Source organism: Ranitomeya variabilis, chromosome 1, assembly GCF_051348905.1.
Source record: "Ranitomeya variabilis isolate aRanVar5 chromosome 1, aRanVar5.hap1, whole genome shotgun sequence".
Taxonomy (NCBI): domain Eukaryota; kingdom Metazoa; phylum Chordata; class Amphibia; order Anura; family Dendrobatidae; genus Ranitomeya; species Ranitomeya variabilis.
This window is the reverse complement of record NC_135232.1, coordinates 11,645,374-11,658,660: the sequence shown is the minus strand read 5'-3', so window position 1 is coordinate 11,658,660 and position 13,287 is coordinate 11,645,374. Positions and strand designations below refer to the sequence as shown.

At 43.3% G+C, this 13,287-nt stretch overlaps 1 protein-coding gene across 4 annotated transcripts in view; it reads left to right on the top strand.

Annotated features, from left to right (window-relative positions):
- Window positions 1-10,066, top strand: part of LOC143793520 (uncharacterized) — a 349,323-nt gene extending 339,257 nt beyond the window's left edge. For 2 of the 4 annotated variants that reach the window (XM_077280561.1, XM_077280560.1), the window contains 2 exons: window positions 1,392-1,840; window positions 2,084-3,466. In XM_077280561.1, coding sequence (XP_077136676.1) covers window positions 1,392-1,840; window positions 2,084-2,884 — 1,250 coding nt within the window. In that variant the 3' untranslated portion in view covers window positions 2,885-3,466. Of the gene's footprint in view, window positions 1-1,391; window positions 1,841-2,083; window positions 3,467-8,434 lie in introns of those variants that run through there. The other 2 variants (XM_077280562.1, XM_077280558.1) reach the window with 2 other exon arrangements.
- Window positions 10,067-13,287: the final 3,221 nt, after the last annotated feature.

Genomic DNA, 13,287 nt, shown 5'->3' with positions numbered 1-13,287 from the left:
ATAGGCCCCTCAAAGTCACTTCAAATATGAGGTGGTCTCTAAATAAATAAAGTTTTGTAAATTTTGTTGGAAAACAGAGAAATTGCTCATAAACTTTTAACCCTTATAACTTCTTAACAAAAAAATAATGTTTCAAAAATGATTCTGATGTAAAGTAGAGAAGTGGGAAATGTTATTTATGAACTATTTTTGGTTATTTAACTATATGGTTTAAGGGGATAAAAAATTTGTAAACTCTGAAATACTCTCATTTTGTCAAATTTTGGATATTTTCATAAATAAATGCAAATATTGACGACCACAATTTACCACAAACATGAAGTACGATATGTCATAGAAAACAATCTCGGAATCAGTGGGATGTGTGGAAGCTCCAGAGTTACCACATAAAGTGACACTGGTCAGAATGCGGCTCGGTCATTAACATAAGTAACTTACAATGTGTCTTGGTCCTAAGGAGTTAATGTTCCTTCAGAGCTATTGCAGTCTTCTAAGGTTTCCCATCATGCCCTTCGGCATACTGAGGACATGATTACGGTGGTGGAGCTCGGCTACTCGCGGATGTAGGGCCACCTTTGTGACTAGTCAATCTCATTTGCATACAGTAATGAATATTACAAGTCCATTTTTAATTGCATGGACACTTTTCTACACTAAGGGTACCGTCTCACAGTGGCACTTTGGTCGCTACGACGGCACGATCCGTGACGTTCCAGCGATATACTTACGATCTCGCTGTGTCTGACACGCTACTGCGATCAGGGACCCCGCTGAGAATCGTACGTTGTAGCAGATCGTTTGAAACTTTCTTTCGTCGTCAAGTGTCCCGCTGTGGCGGCATGATCGCATTGTGTAACAAAGGTGTGCACGATATTGTATACGATGTAATGGGTGGAGGAGCTTGATATGTAGGAGCGCCAAATTCTCCACCTCCTGTGTGCTGATTGGGCGGTACAATACTGTGCGCTCATTCGACAGACGTGGTACTATTGTTCCCGGCCGATAAAACCGCGGCTCTCGAGCGCTGTATTCTTTTCTATCTGGAGCATGTGCTTGAACCAGAACTCCTAAATTCCCTGGACTTTAAACTACAGACTTTTACCGCAAGAGGTATGTACAACGCTACAGTGTAGCAGATAGTGCCCTTCAACGAGGATGTTACCTCCTGTTTACCGCTGGAGCGTGGACGATTGTTCCTTATGGAGAGTGGGGTAGGCCAGAGTGCCTCAAGTTGACAGCTGTAGCGTGGCCTATTTTATCCTTTTACAGATCGAGCTGTAGCGCGGTGGACTGCCCCGTTTATGCCGGTAGCACCATATATATTTAGATCAATGGTCAAAACATTTTGTTTGTTAGCACGTGTATTTATTGTACGTTTGTTTTCTTTTTAGCAAGGATGCTGACTTCCGGTGAGAGGTCTGTCGTTGCTGCTGCCCTGGTGTTTGAGGCAGCACGGCTCCTAGAGGAGAGACGTCCAAAACGAAAACGTCGCATGTGGACCAGGAGCTGGCTGCAGAAAAGGTCAACATTGTCACACATGGGTCTCACAAGAGAGCTACGTGATAACAACCCTCATGATTTCAGAAACTACCTTAGGATGTCAGAGGAATCCTTCAAGATAATACTTGCTGCTGTTACGCCACTCATACAAAGGCGGGATACGCCGATGCGTGCAGCCGTGCCCGTGGATGAAAGGTTGGCGGTGACACTGCGGTTCCTGGCCACAGGAAGGTCTCTTCAGGATTTGCAGTTTTCCGCTGCTGTTTCCAGGCCTTTACTGAGCGTTATGATTCCGGAGACATGCGAGGCCATTGTGCAGAGCTTAAGGCATTATATGGAGGTGACTGTATGTTTCCTACTACTGGTTTTTGCTGCTGTGTTATGTTATGTCGATATAGTGTTCAGCAACTATCTCAGTCAGTGAAGAAGTCTGATAAAATGGCTGCCTGCATACTCAGGATTGTTCACTTTGTTTGACTACTCCATACTGCGTGTCAATCACTCTAAGGATGTACACATGAGAGTGTATGTGCACACCAATATATTTTTCCTAATTTGTACATGTTTCCTTTTCATCTTGCAGTTTCCCAAGACGGCGGATGACTGGAAGAAGATTGCTTCCGATTTTGAGCAGCTGTGGCAGTTTCCAAACTGCGGCGGCGCCTTGGATGGAAAGCATGTGCGCATCACGCAACCAGCCAACTCGGGATCATTTTTCTACAACTACAAAGGATATTTCAGTCTGATCCTCATGGCCCTTGTCAATGCGAACTATGAGTTCGTGGATGTGGATGTTGGCATGAATGGTCGAGTCTCCGATGGTGGTGTTTTTGAACACACTACTTTTGGGCAAGACTTGAGGAACAATCAACTGCAGTTGCCACAAAATGAAGACACAAAAGGAAACCTCAATTTTGTTTTCATCGCTGATGAAGCTTTCCCTCTTCATCCACATCTGCTGAAGCCATTTGCGCAAAGAACACTCACAGCGGAGCGGAGAATCTATAACTACCGGTTGTCTAGGGCCCGTCGTGTGGTCGAAAATGCCTTTGGGATTATGGCGAATCGGTTTAGAGTTTTCCACACAGCTATCAACTTGAAGCTGCCGTCTATAGACTTAGTGGTTTTGGCATGCTGTGTGCTGCATAACTTCCTGAGACGCCACGATACCAGCTCCTACTCTCCTCCTTCATTTATTGATTCTGTGGACCCAAGAACCGGAGATATTGTGCCCGGGGAATGGCGGACACAAGAAGAAAATTTTGCAGGTCTTCAAGCGCTGGGATCTGGCAGACAGGCAGACGATGCAAGGGACTGTAGGGAAAAATACTGCCTGTACTTTAATGGTTCTGGAGCTGTGCCCTGGCAGGATCACGCCATATAAAAACAAACTTGTATGTTTAGCGTAAACTCAACAATCTATATTTTATGCTTTGGTTTCCACAATGTCATAGTTTGAATAGGCAACTCTCTTTGGTTTAATAAAATTGTATTGCATTACTCCCGTTATTCATGGTTGTTCTTTTTATATAAAGTGGTTAACTCCTTAATCCCATATGACGTACTATCCCGTCAAGGAACCCTGTTGATAAAGCTATACCGCGAAAAGCGCGTCCGGGGCCGCCGGGTGAAGTGCAGGCTACTCCCCTTTATACTGAATATGGGTAAGTGCACAATTATATTGATCTAATGGTGGGTTGTGGATCCTTTGCCCCATATGGGGATGGTGTATAATTTGCCATGATTTGCTACAGGGTCCTAGATACCGCCATTCTTTTATCCTTGCACATAATACTCATTTCAGGGATGTACTGTGTGGCTTACATTTAACCCGGCATACCGTTAGGTCTCCTTTTTGATACCTCTGTGTCAGTATATATTGTTTACCGTATGTATACATTGAATTGCTTTGGATATATTGTTACTGTGCAGTTTACTTAATAAAAGTTTGTTATTGGTTTTTAAATATGGTGGTTTGGATTTCTATACTCCTCTTTCTTTTGTTTGTATGTGATTGGAGTTGTCCATCTTATTGGACACCCCTGGGGTGTCCAGGGAGGGACATATACCCTCAGTTACAGGATAATTTGGTGTCTTTTGATTATATATATATACATATCCCGTCAAGGTGACCTGGGACTTAATTCCCAGTGACGGGATAGTACGTCATAGCGATTGGTCAATTTTGCATTGAAAAGTCAAATGGCGCTCCTTTCCTTCCGAGCTCTGCCATGCACCCAAACAATGGTTTACCCCCACATATGGGGTATCGGCGTACTCAGGACAAATTGTACAACATCTTTTGGGGTCCATTTTGTCCTGTTACCCTTGGAAAAATAAAACAAATTGGAGCTGAAGTAAATTTTGTGTGAAAAAAAGTTAAATGTTCATTTTTATTTAAACATTCCAAAAATTCCTGTGAAGCACTTGAAGGGTTAATAACCTTCTTGAATGTGGTTTAGAGCACCTTGAGGGGTGTAGTTTTTAGAATGGTGTCACACTTGGGTATTTTCTATCATATAGACCCCTCAAAATGACTTCAAATGTGATGTGGTCCCTAAAAAAATGGTGTTTTAAAAATGAGAAATTGCTGGTCAACTTTTAACCCTTATAACTCCCTAACAAAAAAAAAATTTTGGTTCCAAAACTGTGCTGATGTAAAGTAGACATGTGGGAAATGTTACTTATTAAGTATTTTGCGTGACGTATCTCTGTGATTGAAGGGCATAAAAATTCAAAGTTGGAAAATTGTGAACTTTTCTAAATTTCGCCATATTTCCATTTTTTTCACAAATAAACACAAGTTATATCGAATAAATTTTACCACTAACATGAAGTACAATATCTCACGAGAAAACAATGTCAGAATCGCAAAGATCCGTTGAAGCGTTCCAGAGTTATAACCTCATAAAGGGACCGTGGTCAGAATTATAAAAATTGGCCCAGTCATTAATGTGCAAACCACCCTTGGGGCCTAAGGGGTTAATTTCAACTCGCCAGAGTGACACGGTCTGAACTCTCATTGTATATGCCGGTCCGTAGATGTAACTTTTATTACGCCTGAGCGGCACGGAAGGAACGCCCATAGTCAATGCCGTTCGATGGATGTGTACATAACGCCGGAGCGGCACGTAATGTACGCTCGTAGTCTATGACGGCGTGATGACGAACGTACGTTACAGCGTGCGTTCCTGCGCTACCTTGCTTTGGTTCCCAGACATCCTGAACATGGCTGCCAGACGACGTGATCCACCAATGGGCATCCCGGAGCTGAAGTTCTTGATTGGCACAATGGATCAGCTGCAGTACAATACCACAGGGCTGGAGCTGCACCGCAACCAGCACAAGGAGGAAGTCGTGCGTGCGGTGTCTGAGGGCGTCAGGAAGCAGTTTGGAATAACCCAAAGCAAGGCCCAGATCGTTAAAAAATGGGGTGATCTGAAGTCTAAATGCCCTGAGCGCCTGCAGGACCTTCGCCGCGAGATCCGCAGAGGTGAGTACGCAGGTACCGGAGAGTATGGTACGCCGAAGGGTGAATAGGGTGATTAATGTGAATGGGGGGTACGCTGCAGGGACTTTTATAGGGCATTTTTATTAGCCTGTCCTCGTGGGATCGGTACGACAAACGCTGACTGTTTTTTAACATTCGAAGAGCCAAAGACACAGCGCCGCCGCCACGAGGCATCCCACACCGCCTCTGTTATATAAACTTTTTTTTATTATTTTTTTTTTTTTTTTTTAAACAATTAGCAAACTAATTAACAAACAATAACGAAAAAAAAATAAAAATGATCTCCTCCCACGGCCCAACAGGTGTCGCAGCGTGCGGCCCTGCTGCTGAACTTGAGCCAGCAGGAGCGCTGCTGTCCGCTCCAGGCGCTGTTGTCTAGCCAGGAGCTCTCACGGTGGGCGGTTCTGTGGATAGAAGAGGTTAGAGAACGGACGGTGATTACGCCGCAAATACGGCATGTGTGAACATACCCTGACATTTACTACACACTCAATTTGGTCCTGTCCCAGAGGGTGAGAAAGTTTTTTTTTTTTTTTTTTTTCGTTTTTGTTGTCAAATGTGACATCCCACCGATAACCCCTCCCACTGTCTGTATACTTATGGAGAAGGGACGCCGGTTCTTCATCGCCGGAACAAGAGCTGCTCATTTCCCAGCCCCTCGATCGGGCCACAGCTGCCGCAGCTAAAAGGAAACAATGACATATCTGGTTAACAATGGAACACGCCGTTGGGAAGCGCTCGCAGTTTTGGTCACTTACGAATGGTCGCTTCTGGGGAGAAGGCCGCCGACCCGGGGGAGGAAGATGAGTGGCGGAAGGGAGGTGTCGAGGATGGTGGAGGGGTGCGAGGGCGCCTGGTCCTAAGTGATGGTGGAGGGGTGGTAGGGCGCCTGGTCCTTACTGCGCCTGTAATGTATACAATATTTCAGCTACCCTCTTATGTCCCATATGCAGTAATAAAATTGCAATGAATGATGGTAAACTTATGTGACGTCCCTGGCTGTGGGCTGCCGCTGGTGGTGGAAGAAGTGGTGCTGTTGGCAATGGCAGGTGCCTGTTGCTGGCGCCGTCTCTCTACACATAAATTAAAGAAACGCAATGTGTAGACACCAAAGTACAGGGCTCCAGACAAAAAAAAAAAAAAAAACCTAGGCCATTGGCGGCAAGGAGTAAAATTAAATTTTGAGTCGCCAAATGTACGTACATATATAGAAAATAGAGATCACACTTCCCAGTGATGCAATACTCTGCATTGTCTGTGGGCTCTGGTGTTCAATGGTCTGCCAGGCCTGGGACACGTATTATTTCATCACTAGGAAGCGACTCACGGCAGCGCGCGTCTCCTGATTCCCCCCTCCTGGCAGTGCGCGCAGGGTTGCTAACCTCCTCCTAAATGATTTCTGGACAATCTAGATAAAAATTGCGGACATCCAAAAAATTTAAATATGGGGGTGGAGATTCTGGAACCCCTGACCTGACCATTTTTGTCACGGACACCGCATTTTCCTCTCGGACAATACGTCCATTATAAAAAAGTGGCATGTTTTTCCAGGAATTCCAGGACAAGTTGGCAACCATGAGCGCGAGTCTCCCAATTCCCCCCTCCTGGCAGCGTGCGTCTCCCAATTCCCCCATACTGGTACTTGCCTCGCCTTGTCTCCGCACGCAACTCTGCCAGATGTTGTGGGTTTTTGTAACGGAGGTCAGCCCACTTTTTCCGCAGCTGCAGCGCACTGCGGCGGACGCCGAACCTCCTCTCCATCATGTGCCCAATGCGGCGCAGCACCTCCTGCTTGTGGAGGTTCGGGTGGGCAGGTCGAGTCTCCAGGCACGATAGGAAGCTTGAGACAGTGAAATGGCACTGGTGGTATATTGAGGGAGTAAATCCTGATGGCGGGGTCCCTCTAAGAACTATTTGTTGTCTAATCTCTGCCACCCCTGATTGTGCCAATGTCACCAGTTTATAAGTGTTCCTCACTTTACCTGTCATTGTGTTAATGTTATAGTTACATAGTAACATAGTATTTAAGGTTAAATAGAGACTTTAAGTCCATCTAGTTCAACCCATAGCCTAACCTAAAATGCCCTAACATGTTGATCCAGAGGGAGGCAGAAAAAAACCCCATGCTGCAAACAGTAAACTCCACATTGGGGAAAAAAATTAATTCCCGACTCCACATACGGCGATCAGACTAGTTCCCTGGATCAACTCCATATCAAGGAATCTAGTGTATATACCCTGTAACATTATACTTTTCCAGAAAGGCATCCAGTCCCCTTTTTAGTAATTAATCACTCATTACAACATCATACGGCAGAGAGTTCCATAGTCTCACTGCTCTTACAGTAAAGAATCAGCGTCTGTTATTATGCTTAAACCTTCTTTCCTCCAGACGTAGAGGATGCCCCCTTGTCCCTGTCTCAGGTCTATGATTAAAAAGATCATCAGAAAGGTCTTTGTACTGTCCCCTCATATATTTATACATTAACATAAGATCACCCCTTAGCCTTCGTTTTTCCAAACTAAATAGCCCCAAGTGTAATAACCTATCTTGGTATTGCAGACCCCCCAGTCCTCTAATAACCTTGGTCGCTCTTCTCTGCACCCGCTCCAGTTCAGCTATGTCTTTCTTATACACCGGAGACCAGAACTGTGCACAGTATTCTAAGTGTGGTCGAACTAGTGACTTGTATAGAGGTAAAATTGTGTTCTTCTCAGGAGCATCTATGCCTCTTTTAATACATCCCATTATTTTATTTGCCTTTGCAGCAGCTGCCTGACACTGGCCACTAAATGTGAGTTTGTCGTCCACCCATACACCCAGGTCTTTTTCAGTGACGGTTTTGCCCAGTGTTTTACAATTAAACACATAATTATACATCTTATTTCTTCTGCTCAAGTGCATGACCTTAAATTTATCCCCATTAAAGCTAATTTGCCATTTATCATCCCAAGCTTCTAGTTTACATAAATCCTCCTGTAATAGTAAATTGTCCTCCTCTGTATTGATTACCCTGCAGAGTTTAGTGTCATCTTCAAATATTGAAATTCTACTCTGTATGCCCCATACAAGGTCATTAATAAATGTTAAAAAGAAGAGGGCCCAGTACTGATCCCTGTGGTACCCCACTGCTAAGCGCGACCCAGTCCGAGTGTGCTCCATTAATAACCACCCTTTGTTTCCTATCTCTGAGCCAGCTCTTAACCCACTTACACATATTTTCCCCTGTCCCCATTGTTTTCATTTTATGTAGCAACCTTTTGTTTGGCACCTTATCAAAAGCTTTTGAAAAGTCCATATACACCTTATTACCGGTCCTTTCACTTACAAGGTTCTTCATTGTGAGCTCCATAAAATAAATGTAGAAATCTCTTTTGAGTTGTAGAAGAAATTCACATCCAATCTACCTTTCTTCTTTATAGGAAATCCTTGTGAGATTAAAGGTTTATCACTAAATTGTAAAAAAGATGATATCAGGAAGCACTCTAATGGAGAAAACCTCTTTACCCTTAATGGACCTCCTGGACTTCACAGCATTTCACTTTCTTATAATCCTCCTAATCATGAAGAACCCTCTCCTGAGCAATCTCGCATTGTTACCACAATTCCAGGAGCTAAAGTGGATACAAGATTTCAGTGTGACAAGCAAATTACTAGAAGCTCAGATATTTTAACACAAGGCAAACACAAAGGAGAGAAGCCATACTCCTGTTCAGAATGTGGGAAATGCTTTACAAAGAAATCACAATTTGTTAGGCATGAGAGAAGTCACACAGGTGAGAAGCCATACTCCTGTTCAGAATGTGGGAAATGCTTTACAGATAAATCAAAATTTGTTAGACATGAGAGAAGTCACACAGGAGAAAAGCCATTTTCATGTTCAGAATGTGGGAAGTCCTTCACAAATAAAGGGTATCTTATTATACATCAGAGAATTCACACAGGAGAAAAGCCATTTTCATGTTCAGTATGCGGGAAGTCCTTCACAGAAAAAGGGAGTCTTGTTACACATCAGAGAATTCACACAGGAGAGAAGCCATTTTCATGTTCAGAATGTGGGAAGGCCTTCAAATATAAAGGGAGTCTTATTATACATCAGAGAATTCACACAGGAGAGAAGCCATTTTCATGTTCAGAATGTGGGAAATGTTTTTCTTATAAATCACAAGTTGCTGTGCATGAGAGAACTCACACAGGAAAAAAGCCATTTTCATGTTCAGAATGTGGTAAGTCCTTCACAGATAAAGGGTATCTTATTACACATCAGAGAATTCACACAGGAGAAAAGCCATTTTCATGTTCAGTATGTGGGAAGTTCTTCACAGCTAAAAGGAGTCTTATTAAACATCAGAGAATTCACAAAGGAGAGAAGCCATTTTCATGTTCAGAATGTGGAAAGGCCTTCACATATAAAGGGCATCTTATTACACATCAGAGAATTCACACAGGAGAGAAGCCATTTTCATGTTCAGAATGTGGGAAATGTTTTTTCTATAAATCAAAAGTTGCTATGCATGAGAGAATTCACACAGGAGAAAAGCCATTTTCATGTTTAGAATGTGGGAAATCCTTCTCAGATAAAGGGTATCTTACTATACATCAGAGAATTCACACAGGAGAAAAGCCATTTTCATGTTCAGTATGTGGGAAGTCCTTCACAGAAAAAGGGAGTCTTATAATACATCAGAGAATTCACACAGGAGAGAAGCCATATTCATGTTCACTATGTGGAAAGTCCTTTAGAGTTAAAGGGAGTCTTAGTAGACATCAGAACGTTCATACTAGAGAGACACCATATTAATCTCATGCTTTACAAAAAAAATGAAGTCTTGTGAACCACGAGAGAAGTCACACATTGAAGCATGTTCAGAATGTGGTAAATCTTTCATACACAAATTATATCTTGTAAAACATGAGAGAAGACATGCAGGATAGATACTGTAATTATGTTCTGTGTTTTATAAATTTTAATAAACATTTCTCAGTTTAAATGAGTACACCCCTTTGATAAGATGTAATTAATATCTCACTGAACTTTAGAACAATTTCTAACATTTTGCCAACACTAAATTTCATAGAACATATTGGTGGGGGGATATGATGCAGAGGAGCTGTGTGGGAGGGGAAATATGACAGAAAAGAGCTATGTGTGGGAATATTATGGATAGGAGCTGTGTGTGTGTGTGTGTGGGGGGGGGGGGGGGCAATATAACAGAAAGGAGCAGTATGCGTGGGGAATATGACAGAGAGTAGCTGTGTGTGGTGGAAAAATATAACAAACAGGAACTCTAAGTGTGTGTGGGATATACCAGAGAGAAGCTGTGTGTGTAGGGATATGATGAATAGGAGCTGTGTGTGGGGGAAAGTATGACAGAGAGGAGCTGTGCGTGGCTCAAATATGACAGAGGAGCTGCGTGTGTTTGGGAAATTTAACAGAGGAGCTGTGTGTGAGGGGTATTTGGGAGGAGCTGAGGGGGAATATGATGGAGAGGAGCTGTGTGTGGGGGGGAATGTGACAGAGTGGAGCTGTGTGTGGGAAATATGACGGAGTGGAGCTGTATGTGTGGGGGGAATACAATAGAGAAGAGCTGTGTGTGAGGGGGTATATGACAGAGAGGAACCGTGTGTGTGTTAGCTTCAGTGATAGCAACCCAGGAAAATGCTCCAGCACAAGAAGTAGTCCATGAGCCGGGCCAGATATCGGTACCACCCGGAGTGACTAATTTTCTTTGGTATTTTTAGGTAGATGCATGTCTGTAGTTTATTTTTTGATATGATAGCCCTTACATATACGTAGCTTATTAACCCCTTCAGCCCTAGGCCTATTTGTACCCAAGTGCCTAAGCCAATCTGACCTGTGCCACTTCATGGGCTAATAACTTTGGAACGCTTTCACCTATCCAAGCCATTCTGAGATTGTTTTCTCGTGACATATTGTACTTCACGTCAGTGCTAAATGGGAGTCAATATATTTTACCTTTCTATATAAAAAAATGCTAAATATTCGGAAATTTTGGAAAAATCGGCAATTTTTTAACTTTGAAATTCTCTGCTTTTTACAAAAATACTGATACCCCCCATAATAGTTATTAATTTACACTCCCCACATGTTTACTTCATATTGGCATCATTTTGAAAATGAAACCTTATTGTTTTACGACGTAATAGGGCTTATAGTTTTATGCGCAATTTTTCACATTTACAGCAAAACCCACTTTTCAAAGGACCAAGTCACTTCTGAAGTCACTTTAAGGGGCTTACATAACAGAAACCACCCATAAATTACCCCATTTTGCAAACTACACCCCTCAAGCTGTTCAAAACTCATTTTTAAAAACTGTTAACCCTTTAGGTGTTCCACAGGAATTTTAGCAGAATGAAGGCGAAATTTCAAAATTTCATTTTTTTTCCAGATATTACATTGTAATCCAATTTTACCTGCAACCTAGCAAGGGTTAACGGCAAACCCAAACTTGGTTACCCTAATTCTGCAGTTTATAGAAACACCCCACATGTACTCGTAAACTAAAGTATGGGCACACAGCACAGCTCAACACGGAAGGAGCGCTATGTGGTTTTTGGGTGGCGGATTCACTGGAAGAAATCTAGGGGGCCATGTCACATTTGAAGGCTGCCTGAGGTACCCCCACAGTGGAAACCCCAAAAAGTGACCCTATTTTGGAAACTACACCCCCAAGGAATCTTTTAGGGGGTATAGTGACCACTTTGACCCAACCAGTGTTTCACAGTAGTTGGAAACACTTGGTTGAGAAAATGGAAAAAGTGCATTTTTTTACATGAAGGTGTCATTTTAGGCTCATTTTTTTATTTTTAAGAGGTGTACCAGCAAAAAATGCACCCCACTATTTGTTCACCAATCTCTCCCGAACACAACAACACCCGATATGTTGTCGTACACTGCAGTATTGGGGAACGGCAGGCCTCGGAAGGGAAGGAGCGCCAAATGACTTTTGGAGTGCAAATTTTACTACCTGCCCACTATCAATGCTCCTGCAACAGCCATGTCCACTGTGAATGAAGTCTTGGAGCAAACACATGCCATCATGCAGACCCTGAAGCTTAACAGAATTGTGTGTGTGTTTGATCAAGCACTCTATGCCAAAGCTGCCGAGGTTATCTGGAAACAGGAGAAGTTCAAGAACATTATAATTAGAATGGGTGTCTTCCACACAATCTGTAATCTCCTCTCTATCATAGGGAACAGATTTCAGGATGCAGGCCTTAGAGATCTGTGTGTTGAATCCGGTGTAATCGCTGAAGGATCAGTGTCTGGAGTGATGGACGGCCGGAGGTACAACAGAGCAGTGAGACTACACAAGCTGGTCTATGAAGCACTTATGAGGCTTGCATGGAAAAACTTCCTTCCATGGCTAGAAGAAAACCATGCAAGGGACCTTCACCATCTGGATGAAACACTGAAGAACATCACAAACTTTCGCATCAGTGTGTCGCAGGGATCCTTCGAAAAGCTCTTGGATAATGAATCTTGCACACTTACCCTGAAGCTCTTTCAAGTTTATCTTGAGACCCTCAGAAATGAACAACTCTCAGCATTCTGGATGTCATACTTGGACATGGTCGAGACCATGCTGGCCCTGGTTCGAGCTTCAAGAGAAGGCAACTGGATGCTTCACCTAGGAGCAATCCGACAGATGATACCATGGTGTTTTGCCTATGACAAGGTCAACTATGCCCGATACCTAACCTATTACTATGCCACAATGTCTCGGCTGCCCATAGAACACCCAGAGGTCCATGAATACTTCATGCAAGGTGGCTTTTCGGTCCAGATCGGTAGCAAGAATCCTTTTGGACGAATTCCTGTGGACCAGACCATTGAAGAGACAATCAACAAAGACACCCAGACACCAGGGGGCACAAAAGGCTTCAGCCTCAAAGTTGGAGCTGTTTCCAGGTTCTACCTGACATCAGAGTACCGCAGTATGTACTTGAGGCAGCTGAGGGCCCTGGTAGGCCAACAATATACTGACTTCAGCCATTCAGACCTACAGGTGTCTAGGATTAGAAGAGATGAAGCCGATGTCCAATCTTTCGTTCAACTGCTGGAGACAGGTTGGGTGAACCCCTTCAACAAAGAGCATAATGGTGAACTTATCAGTTTGTCAACAGCGACTGTAGCACCACCAGATGTAGCCAAAGACCTTCAAGGGGCATACAGTATAGGAGAGGATGCATATCAAACATTCAAGGATGAGCGTTTGGGTACCGATAAGCCAACTACATTGTTTCATGA